The 13,682-nt window shown below is 33.2% G+C and overlaps 1 protein-coding gene across 1 annotated transcript in view; it reads left to right on the top strand.

Annotated features, from left to right (window-relative positions):
• The window catches only part of POLK (DNA polymerase kappa), an 88,238-nt gene that overhangs the window by 56,226 nt on the left and 18,330 nt on the right, over positions 1–13,682 (top strand). The window contains exons 5-7 of the mRNA XM_051992110.1: positions 5,205–5,336; positions 9,308–9,461; positions 12,062–12,316. Coding sequence (XP_051848070.1) covers positions 5,205–5,336; positions 9,308–9,461; positions 12,062–12,316 — 541 coding nt within the window. The remainder of the gene's footprint in view (positions 1–5,204; positions 5,337–9,307; positions 9,462–12,061; positions 12,317–13,682) is intronic.

Raw genomic sequence — 13,682 nt, 5'->3', positions numbered from 1 at the left:
GATTTCCATTTTTCTCTTTTCTGTCTCTAATCTACTTAAAATATATACCTCCTATTAGAGCTGTTGTTTCTTAAGGCTTTGACTAGTCACTTTTCTCTTATAATTCTAAATAGTTTTGGAACAGCTGGAACAAATCAGAATTCTACTTACAAGGTTTCAATATGCCCTGTCCAACGTTGAATTTTTTCATATTTTATCACCTTGCCAATATGATGGCTTAGAATTTTTTTAATTACTATTTTTTGTTCCAAACTCTTGATTTCCTTCATGTTTCCCACCATGGAAACTCTTGCCATCACTCAAAAAAATCATCAACTATTCATATTATCTTTAAAAATTGCTTGGGATACTAAAAAAATTAGGCATTTGCCCAAAGTCAATACATATCCAAAGTGAAGTTGAATCCAGCTCTTTCTCATCTTGAGTTCAATTCTCCACTGTGAAACACTGTCTTGTTTACTAATTAATTTACATTTTTCTTTTTAACAATTTGGAACATTTTTTCTTAATTTATATTTTATCCTTCCTTTGAAAATGTTTTTTGTTCATATCCTTTAATCAAATTGGATTATTGGAAAATAGTTAAGGGTTAATTTTTTTTAATGTTTATTTTCTTTTTTCTTAACATGTAAGTATAATTTTTAGCTTTCATATTAAAATCATTTTTGAGTTCTAAATTCCTTCTCTCTCTTCCCTCCCACCTCCTTGAGAAGGCAAGCAATTTGAAATTGATAATATATCTAAAGTCATACAAAAGACTTCCATGTTAGCATATTTGCAAAAGAGAACACAGACAAAAAAAGAAAAAGAATAAGAAAGATAAAGTTTTTGTTTTTGTTTTTTTTTAAGTATACTTCAATCTGTGTTCAGACTCCATCAATTTTTTTCTCTGGAGGCCCATTTTTCATCTTAAATCCTTCAGAATTATCTTAGATTGCTGTATAACCAACAATAGCTATGTCATTCACAGTTGATCATAATGTTGCTGTTACTGTGTATAATGTTTTCATCTGCTTTGGTCTGGCTCTGCTCACTTCCTTTACATGAGTTCATATAAGTCTTTCTAAGTTTTTTCTGAAACCATCCTGCTTGTAAGAACCTTTTTAATTTCAAACAGTTTTGTGTGCTCCTTCAGTAATAGTAGTTTACAATTAGAGTTCATTGATTGGAAAAATAAAAAACATAAACCTTAAATTTAAATTAGTGCCCTTTTTTTTTTTAATTTTTCTCCCTTTGAAAAATCAGTATAAAGAACTATTGATTCTGGGTAACAAATGGAACTGAGAACTTAATTGATTTGTCACTAATCACTCAGCTAATATGTATAAGGGTCAGAAATTGGATACAGGTCTTCCTGAATCCAAGGCTAGTCCTCTATCTACTATGATACAACATCTGTAAAAAGCACTTAGCACATAGTAGTAGTTGTTGTTAGTCTTTCGTTCTGAAAGAGTATTGTGACATGAGGGAGGTGACTGAGACATGCAAGTGAATTCGATTTAAGTGAGGTTGAGGGAGGGCTATGCAAGGTTACCAGCCTCACTTTCTCCTCCAGAGCTATCTGGGTCCAGTAACCAGATAGAGATCGAGACTATTGGAGATGGCCCTGAATGCATTAGGTGCAGTATAAATATTTATCCCATTCCCCTTCCCCTCTTCCTATGTCTTACTACCTCTCATGAGAAAATCATAGATCCACATGGATTCAGTATTTTAAATGAATTTTTAACCTTATTAATCATTAGCAAAAATGAAAAACAGCAACACACACACACACACACACACACACACACACACACACATACACACACACACACACACACACACAGATTCAAACTTCTCATACTCAGTCATGTTGCATATTTTGTTGCTGGATCAAGATCAAAATGACAAATTGTGTTACTTGTATGTATGTATATGTATATATGTATATACTTATGCATGTATGCATGTGCACACACACACATAGTCTTTTTCAGTCACTCCAGAGTTCTGTAAGGGTCTTTGCTCCACAGGTTAAAAATCACTACCTTATAACCTGTTTTTGCTAGCTTTATTTATAACATTTTTCTTGACTTTGTAACTTATCTTTAACCACCTCAAAGTACATAGATATTTCGTGCTTACTCCCTGTAAAATTTGAATTTAAATGTGCCAGCTAAGTATTATCTAACAGTTCTATAGGAATTATGACAGTATTTTTATATACAGTAGTCTGACTTTCAATATGGGAAAATTCCTAGTGATGATACTGATCCATAGCTTATCTGCAACTAAAAGTCATAGACATCTACTTGGAACCCTAAGAAGTAATTGACTTTCTCATAATCTTCACATTAATGGGTATCAGAAGCAAATGTTAATTCTAGATTGTTTCTGACTCCCAAGGCCAGCCCTCTACTGTGTGATGCTATCTCACGTTATAAATATGTTAGCATCTAAAAAGGTGTTTGATTATGTTTTATTTTTGTTTCATCTAAATCTCTGATTTTTTGTAACTCCCAGTATGGAAATTCTTGAGGTTAGAAATCTTGGGGATTAAGTCCTCTTTACTAATGAAATAGATAGCTATTCTATGATGTGTTCTACTCCTATAGAGTGTCCTGGGATAGAGAATTAAGTAATTTTTCCCAGGATTAAGCCTGCAGAATATTTCAGAGGCGGAATTTTGTTATGGGCCAGAACTTTGAACTTGAAACAAAGAATTCTTTTTTTTTTTTATTGAAACAAAGAATTCTTACAAGGTACTAAGTCAGTGTAATTAATAGAGACAAGTTATCTAATTTAGCATGGTTCAGGATGATTGATTTAATCCTACAAGGAGATGTTATAGGCCAGAACTTGGAACAAGGTACTAAGTGGAATTGAGGCAATGGTTAAATCTAGTTTAGCATTAATTTAATCCTACAACAAATAATGGTTTCCTAGTGATATAATGATTGGTTTGTACTCAGTGTAGAGCCTATAAGCGAGGACTCACAGCCACATTCATTCATCCCATCTCACACCACCTTGGTGGCAGGCTCTCCACTAAAACCAAGACCCCTGAAGCTTCTCCAGAAAGCTGCCCAGCCCCAGGAAGGAGATAATAAAGGAGATGGACTATAAGAAAGCTTATCAGGCCCCAGGAAAGGAGACAAGACTTGGAAAGAGACAATAAAGATTTGGACTTTAATCCCTGGCTACTCGTGTGGTGATTACTGAACTGAAACGAAGGCTGCTCCCAGAGACTCCAAGAAAACCTCAACAGAGAACATATATTTTAGACAGAATATTATAGAATTTGAATCCAGATCTACCTGACTGAGACCACATCTCTTTTTACAATGTTGACTTCTAAACCATATTTGGCTTTTTTAAAACAATGACACATCAGGCCAGATATGTTATATATAGTCTATATTTGATTATGGCAGATAATATCATAATGCTTAAAGAGATATAGGTAGAGAGATTCCAAGTTTGTATCACAAGATACTGTGATCTGAATTGAGATGAATTTGTGGTTCATCAGCATAAGGAACTTCCTGTGTGAAAATTCATTCCAAACCCTTTAGGATTTAATAGATATCCTGAGAAGTTGCTTGAGGTACCTCAAGATTAATTGGATTTCCCAGAGCCAGCCTTGGTAGCTGCCTAAAGAAGAAACACAATTTCAGAAGTTCAGTTCAGAGAGCAACCTTTCCCCCTAACCCTCCCCACCAAAAAAAAAGTAATATCTCTTTCAGATGAATAAGAGTACTTCCCACAGCTGAAGACAGGAACGGGATTAAAATTATCACCTTGGTAGACAAGAAATCAGGATTTGACCATCCCATAGTATTGAAGAAAAGAGGAAATAGTCCATAGAAAACCCCAAGTTTATTTGCCTTTCAAGGTTAGTGCAAGTCTTCCTAGGTGATTTGGACTCACAAAGCAACCCTATTTGTCTTGGAAGAGACTGTAGAAAGAAAGATTTCACTTTAATATTAGAACACTGCTTTGTTGACAACCCTGAATTCCCTTTCCTAGGGGAGCTTATGAATTATGGTGAATGCTTTATCCATACTTAATTTTTATTGGTGCCTTTGAGTCTTTGCTGCCTTCTGCATATTTCAATGAAATAAAGACTGTCTTCTCCCTGAAAAAAATTTTTTAATGGATTGCCCAAGGTCACATAGCTATTAAATGTCAAAAGATATATACCTAGTTCTCCCTGATTCTTACTCCTATATTATGTCTTCGCCACAATACTAATACTTACTGACAAGCTAGCATTTGTTAAGAATGTACTATGTATTCAGCACAATACTAAGTAGTTGTAATACAAAGAAAGACAAAAATATTCCCTGCCCTCCAGGAGCTTAGAGTGTAACAGAGTAGACAACAGATATATAATTCTATAGAACCAAACTATGTACATGATAAACTGTGAATAGTTTTAAAAGGGTTTCACTAATATTAAGGAAGATGGGAAAGTCTTCTTGAGCCAGGGAAGCTAGGAAGCAGAGATGAAGGCTGCACCGCCTAGTGAGAGACCAACAAATGAAAATGCTTGGAGTCAGAAGAGTAATGTTCTTTGATTACAAGAGTTGTGTGTGGAAAGGAATAAAGTGTAAGAAAATTAGAAAGGTAGGAAGAGGCACTTTTATGAAAAGCTTTAAAGGGCAAATAGGATTTTTCATGTAATTCTGGTGGAGATAGTTGTCCTTCATTCTCAAAAAGAAACAAAATGACATCACTATGTTAGGATCAAGATACAGGGGGTCTGACTTTGGCTGATCATGTAAAAGGGAGTCACTGGGATTTATTAAATGACATAGATGAGACTTGAGGCCTTGGGACCAACCATCAGATTATTGCTATAGTCCATGTGTGAGACCATGAAGGCCTGCTCATGTGTCAGAAAAGAGAAGATTATAGGAGAGATATTAGTAGGATGATAGAAATGACAGGTCTTAACAGCTAATTGGTTGTTGGAAGTAAGAGAATAAAAAGAATGACAACTATTTTGTGACCCTCAGTGCTTAACCAGAGAAGAGCTTGAGGGGAGAAATAATGAACAAATAAAATAAGATCTTGATTCTGAAGATTGCCGTATAAAAGAAATGCTATTGCCTTGGAAATTTATTTTTAGAAATTATGTCTTGCTTATAAACTCGCCTAGATATATATACACCTAATTAGATTTGGAAGTTTTTAATGTAATTGTTTTTCCTTTTCAGTCTACTTCAAATTATCATGCAAGAAGATTTGGAGTACGGGCAGCTATGCCTGGATTTATTGCTAAGAGACTCTGCCCACAATTAACAATAGTGCCCCCAAATTTTGACAAATATCGAGAAGTGAGTAAAGAGGTAAGAATGCTGGCTGATTGTGGAATTGAAGTGATGAATCAAAATATTTATTTCATTTAAGTTTTTCTAAATAAAAGGCAAGTGGAAAATTTCAATGTGTTTATTAACTTGTACTGTCCAAATAGATTACCTGGATTTTAAGTTCCTGAAAGTACTTTGATTACAAATGACCAGTTTGCTGTGTGGGAAAAACTCTAAAATATCTTACATCATAACTTTACTTTTTTATGAAATCCAAATCCAAAATAAAGAATTAATTTCTCCTTTTTTATTATGTTCTTCTTTTCAAATGACTAGACTAGTTTGTGTTATACATGAAAGTAGTAAATTTACAAATTGGCAGTATATGGCTAGGGAGGGTTAATGCATTGTCAAAAAGCATATAATTTGTGTTGGTAAAGAATGCCTTCTTCTCTAGAGATAAGCTTACTATAGATGTGGAATGGACATATGTTTTGTCCTTTAACCAACATATTGACTTGTTTTGCTTAGCAATATTGCTTAAATATATTTCTCTGTTGAGAGGGAAGATTTTATTTAAGTAAGTGGGTGGGTAGTCATTGGAAAGGAAGAGTGTTTTTTTTTTTTTTAAAGAGCATTTGTAAAATATTTAATTTTTACAAATAAAAATGAAATAATTCCATTTTTTAAAATATATGGTCTGTTTTGTCCTTTAGGATTAGGCTTGTTATCTTCATTGCCATTAATAAGAACAAAGCTTTTGCAATTATGGGATTACAGTGAAATATATTTTAATTGTAAATGATTTCAATTTTTTTGATAAACAATATTCATTTTTTCCCAGTGTGAACTCCTAAAACTTAGAGACAGTCAAATAATTCTTAGAATCTTTTTTGTTATCATTTTCAAACTCTTTCCTAATGTAGCCTCTATCAAAGCTTTTATCAAATAAAATAATTGATTAGTTTGCATTTTAGTGCCTTTCTTTTTCTGGACCCACTTATTCCCTAGTTGAAGATGCTAATGATGAATAAAGTGTCTAAAAGGCTAACAGCCAGAGAGAAAAAGCAAGGAGATTAAATGGTATAAATATTTGTTAATGTATTCCACATTATGGAAGAAAAAGCTATTAATATGAGTGGCCTCCGGTTGTAGTGGCTAGAGAGATGGACTCTTAAGTGAGGAAGGATTAAGGTCTAAGGCCACACTCTAAAGCATCTTGGCTCTGGCCTAGTCATTTAACCCTCAGTACCTCTAGGCAGCTCTTTAAGACATTAAATTATAGAGCAGTTGCAATCTGTTTTGGTAGAAGGCATTCACCAGGCAGAGTTCTCTCTGCAAATGTAATCAAAGTGCAGGGGGGAGGGAAGGAAGAGAAGTAAGGCTATCATTGCCAGTTTACTCTGTTTTGATTTTTTTTTTTTTAATATTAACATAGTAAATGTTGGTCTATTTTCCTAAGGTCAGTAAATTTTATTAAAGTGGCAGATATGTGCCTGGCACTGTGCTAAGTGGTACTAATAGGAAAAATAAAGACAGTTCTTGCCCTCAAGGGAGTTACAACCTAGTAGAGGCAGATGGGAAAGTGAAAAGTATCCAGTGCAAAGATAGAATGATAAATTCAGAGAAGTCCCAAAATAGTGCGGCAGAGTGGAGAATGAAGAGATGTCTATCCTGAGCCTTTAATAGAGGTTTTAAAATTCATGGCTCTGCCTTCTCCTCAATGGGACAGTGGTGAGGTATGAGTACCAAGACTGATGAGATTTCCCAATTCTTAGAGTATAAAGAATTAAGAGAAATACCAAAAAAGTATTTCCTTACTTTTTGACAGAAGAAATTTTTGATAGAATGATTCATTGAATTCATTCATTATATCTGAAGAGGTTTCTTTTCCCTATTCCCTGAATAAGCTTGCCCAGGTTGATGAATTTTTTTTTTTATTCCAGATTTGAGCAGAGTTTATAAGAACATTTCCATATAACTATGCCTGTTTGCAAATAAGTACATTTCTAAATATATCATAATTCAAATGTAGTATTTATAATGCATATTCTTAAGATCTTTGAAAGGAGTTGTAAAGAAGTAGAGATAACTAGTTATTCTTGAAACATTAAAACTTTATTTTTTTTTTGCTAGAAAGTATATATATTTGGTTCCAATAACAATCTCTTATGCAAAACAAACTTATACAATTAAAAAAAAATCTCCAAGAACTCTTTTGTTTCCAAGATAATACAAGTTAGCTGTTATCAAGAATGGGCTTTTTAAAAAAAACTTCCTTTTCAATAGGATTTTGCTTATTTTTTGACTTCTGATTTCTTTTGTAAGAATTTTATTCAAATGGCTTCTTCTATAAGAACGGATGTAGTTTAAGTTCTCTGAGTAAAGCTTGTTATTAATCTTGTTTCACAATTTTAATGATTAAAGATTTTTTAGGTTTTATAAAGTTTTTTAAAGATAATTTTTTTTTCCTCAGTGCATCTTAGTGAACATTTATTATATACCTTCTATGTGCACAGCACTATGTTGAAAAGGCTCCTGCAAGAAATAAAATAATAAAATATGGTCCTTTTCTTTATAAAGTTAATAGTCTTGTAGGAGAATTTCATTTATACAAATACATATACATGTGTGTGTGTATATATATATATGTATGTATGTATGTTTATATGCATATATATGTAATTGTAGTCCAAAATGATACATAAGTGCATTAGAGAAACCTTCTCTGACATGTAACTAATTATCACACTTGATAAACCACCTTATTGTTATAGTAATTTAATTTTTAAAGCCCTCTTACAAAGAATCAAAGTCTGCCTCTCCAACTTTCTTGGTCATAGATCTGCCATTTGTAGCTATACAGAATATGTATAAGCTCTCTTTTTGTGACATATTGTAGAGAGCAATCAGATCCTGTCCTAAGATTGATTAAGAGACTAACCATTCCCAACAAATAGTCACTTTTTTTTTTTCTTAAAGCTAAAGGATCAAAATCTTACTTCAGGGCTTCATCTTGAAATTATTTGAAAAGTTAAAAACTATGAATGAATACCTGTAGGTAGGCCTTTATCTGCCTGTGTTTGTCTTCTAACAACCACCCTTGCAAAATTGGGAGAAGCTTCTCACATGTTGACTACAAGGTGATAGACTACAACAGTAGGTCTAATTTGCAGAGATTATGATTTGTTTTAATGACAGCTGTACCAACACTAAACAGAATCACAGAGCCTTGAATGATAGGTGATTTTTATATAATTCAGCATATTTTTTGGATCAGAGCCAAAATTTTTTTTTAATGAGAAACTATATGGAAAGTCCCTCTTCCAAAGAAAATTGGCAGCTGTTTTGCAAATTACTGCTTTAATCCAGTGAATAGCCAACAAGCCATCAACATGAAAAAAGATTAACAATTATTTTTCCCTATCGTTCAACTTTAGATTCCCCCCATGTGTTTAATATGGTATATAAATATATAATTGATCCTACATATGCATTTCTCACTTAAACTAAAATCTTCAAGATTTTATGTATATTATATATATATATATTTATCTTCATGCTTTAATTAAAATTCATTTATATTCTAATCAAATAGAATTTTCAGTTTTTGTTCCAAAGAAAAAGAGGTGAGGGACATTTAATTTTTTTCACTAATTAAAATTGCATTTCTTCACTGTTTTCCCCTTGGTCTCCAAACTACCAAGTCTGAAATCAGACATTTATTTGGATCCCTAATCACAACCAGATGAGTTGATAAAAAAGGGAGCTTATAAAGAAGAAATGAAAGCTTTTTCATGGTTTTTTGATTTAATGGTCTATTTTCAAGCAAAGGAAATTTTATATAAATGTATTAAATTAATTACTTATCCCATAAATCTAGGAACTATTGATTGTAAGGTCATAATGGAGTTGCCATATCAGATTTTCCTAATGTAGATATTAAGTAAATGTGCCAGAAACTTTTGCTACAGCAGCAAAATATAAAACTTTTTTGTGTATTTGTCAAGGTTAGAGAAATTCTTGCAGATTATGATCCCAATTTTATGGCCATGAGCCTTGATGAAGCCTATTTGAATATAACAAAGCACTTAGAGGAAAGACAAAACTGGCCTGAGGATAAAAGAAGATATTTCATCAAAAGAGGAAACTCTACAGAAAATGGTATGCTATTTATTGGAACTGGTAACCTAAAGAAAAAAAAAATTTTGTCACTAAAGATAGAGGCTAGAAAAGGCTCAGTTACATTTGGGAAATTTTGCAGTGTTTTAAGCCACTCTCTGAAATAAGGTAAAGCAAAAACCAATCTTTTTAATAACATTCTTTTAGTGATCGTATTTGGCTTGGAATAATGAGATGTCATTATTAAAGAATTAAATTTTTAATTTAAGATGATCTAAAGGGAACTAGAAATATGATGGGTATGTGTAAATTACTGCATATTACTGATTTGCTCAAAAGAAAAGGTATAAAAGAGATCATATGATTGAAAAAGAAAGTAGACTGGTCATATAAAAATGAAGAAAAACAAATGGTCAGTCAGATTACCCCACTGGTAACCAAGGTATGTTTTAAAAGCCAAAAAGAAGGCTACCATTTTGTTGAGTCAACCTTCTGTAGAGGATGTATGGGAAAACATGGAGAAAAGTAATTAGATGAGAAGGGATTGGTGGAAGAATTATAATCTGTATTTTCAGAAGAAACATACCAAGTGATGAGAGCAAGATTCCATTGAAATATAGAAATAAAATATTTTTGGGATTAGGAAAGTAATATGTGCTGTACTTAAAAATAAATGTTGATTTATTGACCTTTTAAATGTTCATTGATCTATTTATCTAAACCTAATCCCTCCCTTGATCTTTATCACTAACTGCCTATCAAACATTTCAAATTATATATCCAAGAGAAATCTCAAACTCAAAATGTCTAAAACTATACTTATTATCTTTCCCCAAAAAAGCACTCCCCTCTTATAAACTTTCTCCTTTCTGTCAAAGGCACCACCATCCTTCTAGTGTATCTGGTTTGTAATCTCAGCATTATCCTCAACTCCTCACTGTCATCCACCCCACGTCCAATACGTTACCAGATTTTATTCTTTCTACTTTCTCATCCAGCCCTCTACTCTATTCACACCCTACCATCTGAGTTCAAACACACATTATCTTTTTCCTAAATTTTCTTTGAGTTGTTCTTCCTATCCCTAAGCATTTACTACTCCAGTCTATGCTATACACTATTGCCAAAGTAAGTGCCATCTGACTTCCAGCTCAAATTTTGTGGCATGCTTCTTACTTCTGGGATAAAATGTAAACACCTCTATTTAGTTGTTTTTGTTTTTTCTGAGGCAATTGGGATTAAGTGACTTTGCCCAGGGTCACACAGCTAGAAAGTGTTAACTCAGGTCCTCCTAATTTCAGGGCCAAACACTGGACCACTTAGCTGCCCTCTTCTCTATTTAGTTTTTAAAGCTCTTCCCAACCAGTCTTTGCTGACTCATTGAACCTTGCTTTTCTTCCCAATATCCTGCAGTCCATTTAGAGTAGCCTTTTTGTTCTTTACGCACAACATTTCATCTCATTTCTTCCCCTTTTGCATTCTCTCTTCTCAGAATCTTAATGCTTCTCACTTAATTCTCAGCCCATATCATTTTATGCAGACGTGTGTGTGTGTGTGTGTGTGTGTGTGTGTGTGTGTGTGTGTGCCTGAGCAATTTGACAAGTTATTTAGGTAGAAACGTGTATTTTTTTTTTTTTTTTTTTTTTTTTTTTTTTTTAGTAATACAAGGTTTTTATTGCCCACTAAACTTTTCTGGTGTCAGTAATTCAACTAATCATTCATATTACTATGGATTTGAAGGGTTCAATTACACAAGGATCTGTACTTTTATAAAGAAAAGAAAGATGAGAAAACTGACTTCTATGTCCCAGACTCAGAAATCCTTTGATTCCTGTTGTTCCTGTGCTTTACCCTCCTCACTAAATCTATCATTCTTTTTTCTATTCCATCTATTTTCCATTCTATCTCTGCCCTTTCACTTTCTTCTTCCTCTGGTTGTTTGTATCAAAATCTTAATAACTCTATGTTTGAAATAGGATAAGTTAATTTTAGAATCCTTTCTATCTATTGGATATGTCTTTAGCAAATGTATCAAGTTTATATACAAATAGTAATGTGAAAAGACTTCTAATAAATAAAATAAAATTGATTTCTTGCATTGTAACAGCTCTTTCTGTGAGTTAGAAAAAAATTTTAGTCATCTTTCTTACAAATACAATTGGCAATTTATTTAATTAATGAAATTAGATCATATACATATTGCCTTTTTCATTAGTTCTGAATTATTTTCTTCTAAAATTTAGCTTACAAAAGTTTTTTGGCCTTAAAACAAATGCAAATGCAAGTCACATTTTAACTTAAGTGCTTTTAAGGAAGAAAATATAGCCTAAATTTTTTGTTGTTGTCTTTTTAATATTTTTTTTAAGAGCATTACCATTCAAGACTAAAACTTGTTTTGTTTTAGATGGAATTTAATGATATATTTGCTCTAGAACACTTTTCTCCCTAGGAAGGTCTTTGAATTAATATAGACTTTATTGCAGATAGTTCTATAAAAATGGTCAAACTTCCCACTTGACTTGGAATGGGTTGGGAAACTTAAAATATCTGAATTTTTCCTTTCTTTGTGGATTAATTCTTGTACATTAATTATATATTTCCTTAACATGAAACTTAAGTTTTGTTTCTTTTGCAAAATTCAGATAAACCAGAAACTGTCATATCAGGGGCACCAGAATTAAATGAAGCTGCCCTATCCATTTCTCCTTTACTCTTTGAAGATAGCCCTCCTCATCTACAGCAACAAGAACCAGAAATTCCTTCCCAAGTACACTTTGAAGAACAGAGAGATCCTCAAGTCCTCCAAAATTCAGTTATTTTTGGGACTTCAGCTGACGAAGTTGTAAAGGAAATTAGATTCAGAATTGAACAAAAAACATCTCTGACAGCCAGTGCAGGTATGTGAGACCATGCTGGGGGCTAATTCAGGGATTCTTTTCAGTATTGCTAAGTACAGGATGCTATTGGCATTCATCTTTTTAATGTTGCTTCAAAATGTGGTTCATTGGTTAGTCGTCAGCCAAATTTCTGGCAGCTTTAGGCTTCTAGAATAGCCATCGGCCTAGATGTAAGTGAAAAGATTTTTGAGGACAAAAACATAAATAACTATGAAAAAGCCATTGAGTCATAGTCCATCTCAGGTATGTGTTACACTATGTAATGTAATTTTAAGGGGGCTGATCTTAGGATCAAAGTCTTCTGGATTCTAGTCCCAACTTTTATGAGCTGGAGGATCTTGGGTAAATTGGTTAATTTCTCTGAGCTTTGGATGTCTTAACTGCCTAATGAGGATAATATTCCCATTCTCAAAAGAGTTATTTTGCAAAAAAAAAAAAAAAAGTATCCTGTAAACTTTATAGCTCTCTATAAATGTGAAATGGTAGTAGTAGTAGGAGCAGTTTAATGAATCTTATACACAATCTTTGGCAGTCAGTCTTTTTTCCTTAATCCCTTCCTTACTTCCCCCCATTCCTTTTTTCATAGCAGAAAAAACAGAAGCAAACCCACTGAATAGTTGTGAGAAATGACATTGAGTACAGAAATGGAATTAGATAAAAGACAGAAATACCCACTGTAGGGCCATAGTCCTCCAGGGCCATTGAATGTAGGGCCAAATAGCCCTCCAAACATCAGGATCCATTAAGAATATCACAGAGCAGGATGAATACAGAGAGGACTGGCGAGACTTACATGAACTGATGCTGAGTGAAATGAGCAGAACCAGGAGATCATTATATACCTCAACAATGATACTGTATGAGGATATATTCTGATGGAAGTGGATCTCTTCGATAAAGAGATCTAATTCAGTTTCAATTGATCAAGGATGAACATAAGCAGCTACACTCAAAGAAAGAACACTGGGAAATGAATATAAACTGCTTGCATTTTTGTTTTTCTTCCCGGGTTATTTGTACCTTCTGAATCCAACTCTTCTTGTGCAACAAGAGATCTATTTGATTTTGCACACATATATTGTATCTAGGATATACTGTAACCTATTTAACATGTATAGGACTGCTTTCCATCTGGGGGAGGGGGTAGAGGGAGGGAGGGGAAAAATCGGAACAGAATAGAGTACAAGGGATCAATGTTGTAAAAAATTACCCTGGCATGGGTTCTGTCAATAAAAAGTTATTAAAAAAAAAAGAAGAAGAAGAATATCACTGAATTGGCACCATATGCCAACTGTTTTTCATAATTAGTGAGTCATCAGGAAAAGGTCTATTTTGTAGTGCATGCTCTATTTACTTACTAAAGCAG

This window comes from Antechinus flavipes, chromosome 1 (genome assembly GCF_016432865.1).
Source record: "Antechinus flavipes isolate AdamAnt ecotype Samford, QLD, Australia chromosome 1, AdamAnt_v2, whole genome shotgun sequence".
In the NCBI taxonomy this organism is placed as follows: Eukaryota; Metazoa; Chordata; class Mammalia; order Dasyuromorphia; family Dasyuridae; genus Antechinus; species Antechinus flavipes.
Note: the sequence above shows the minus strand (reverse complement) of the source record. Positions and strands in the feature narration are given on the sequence as shown.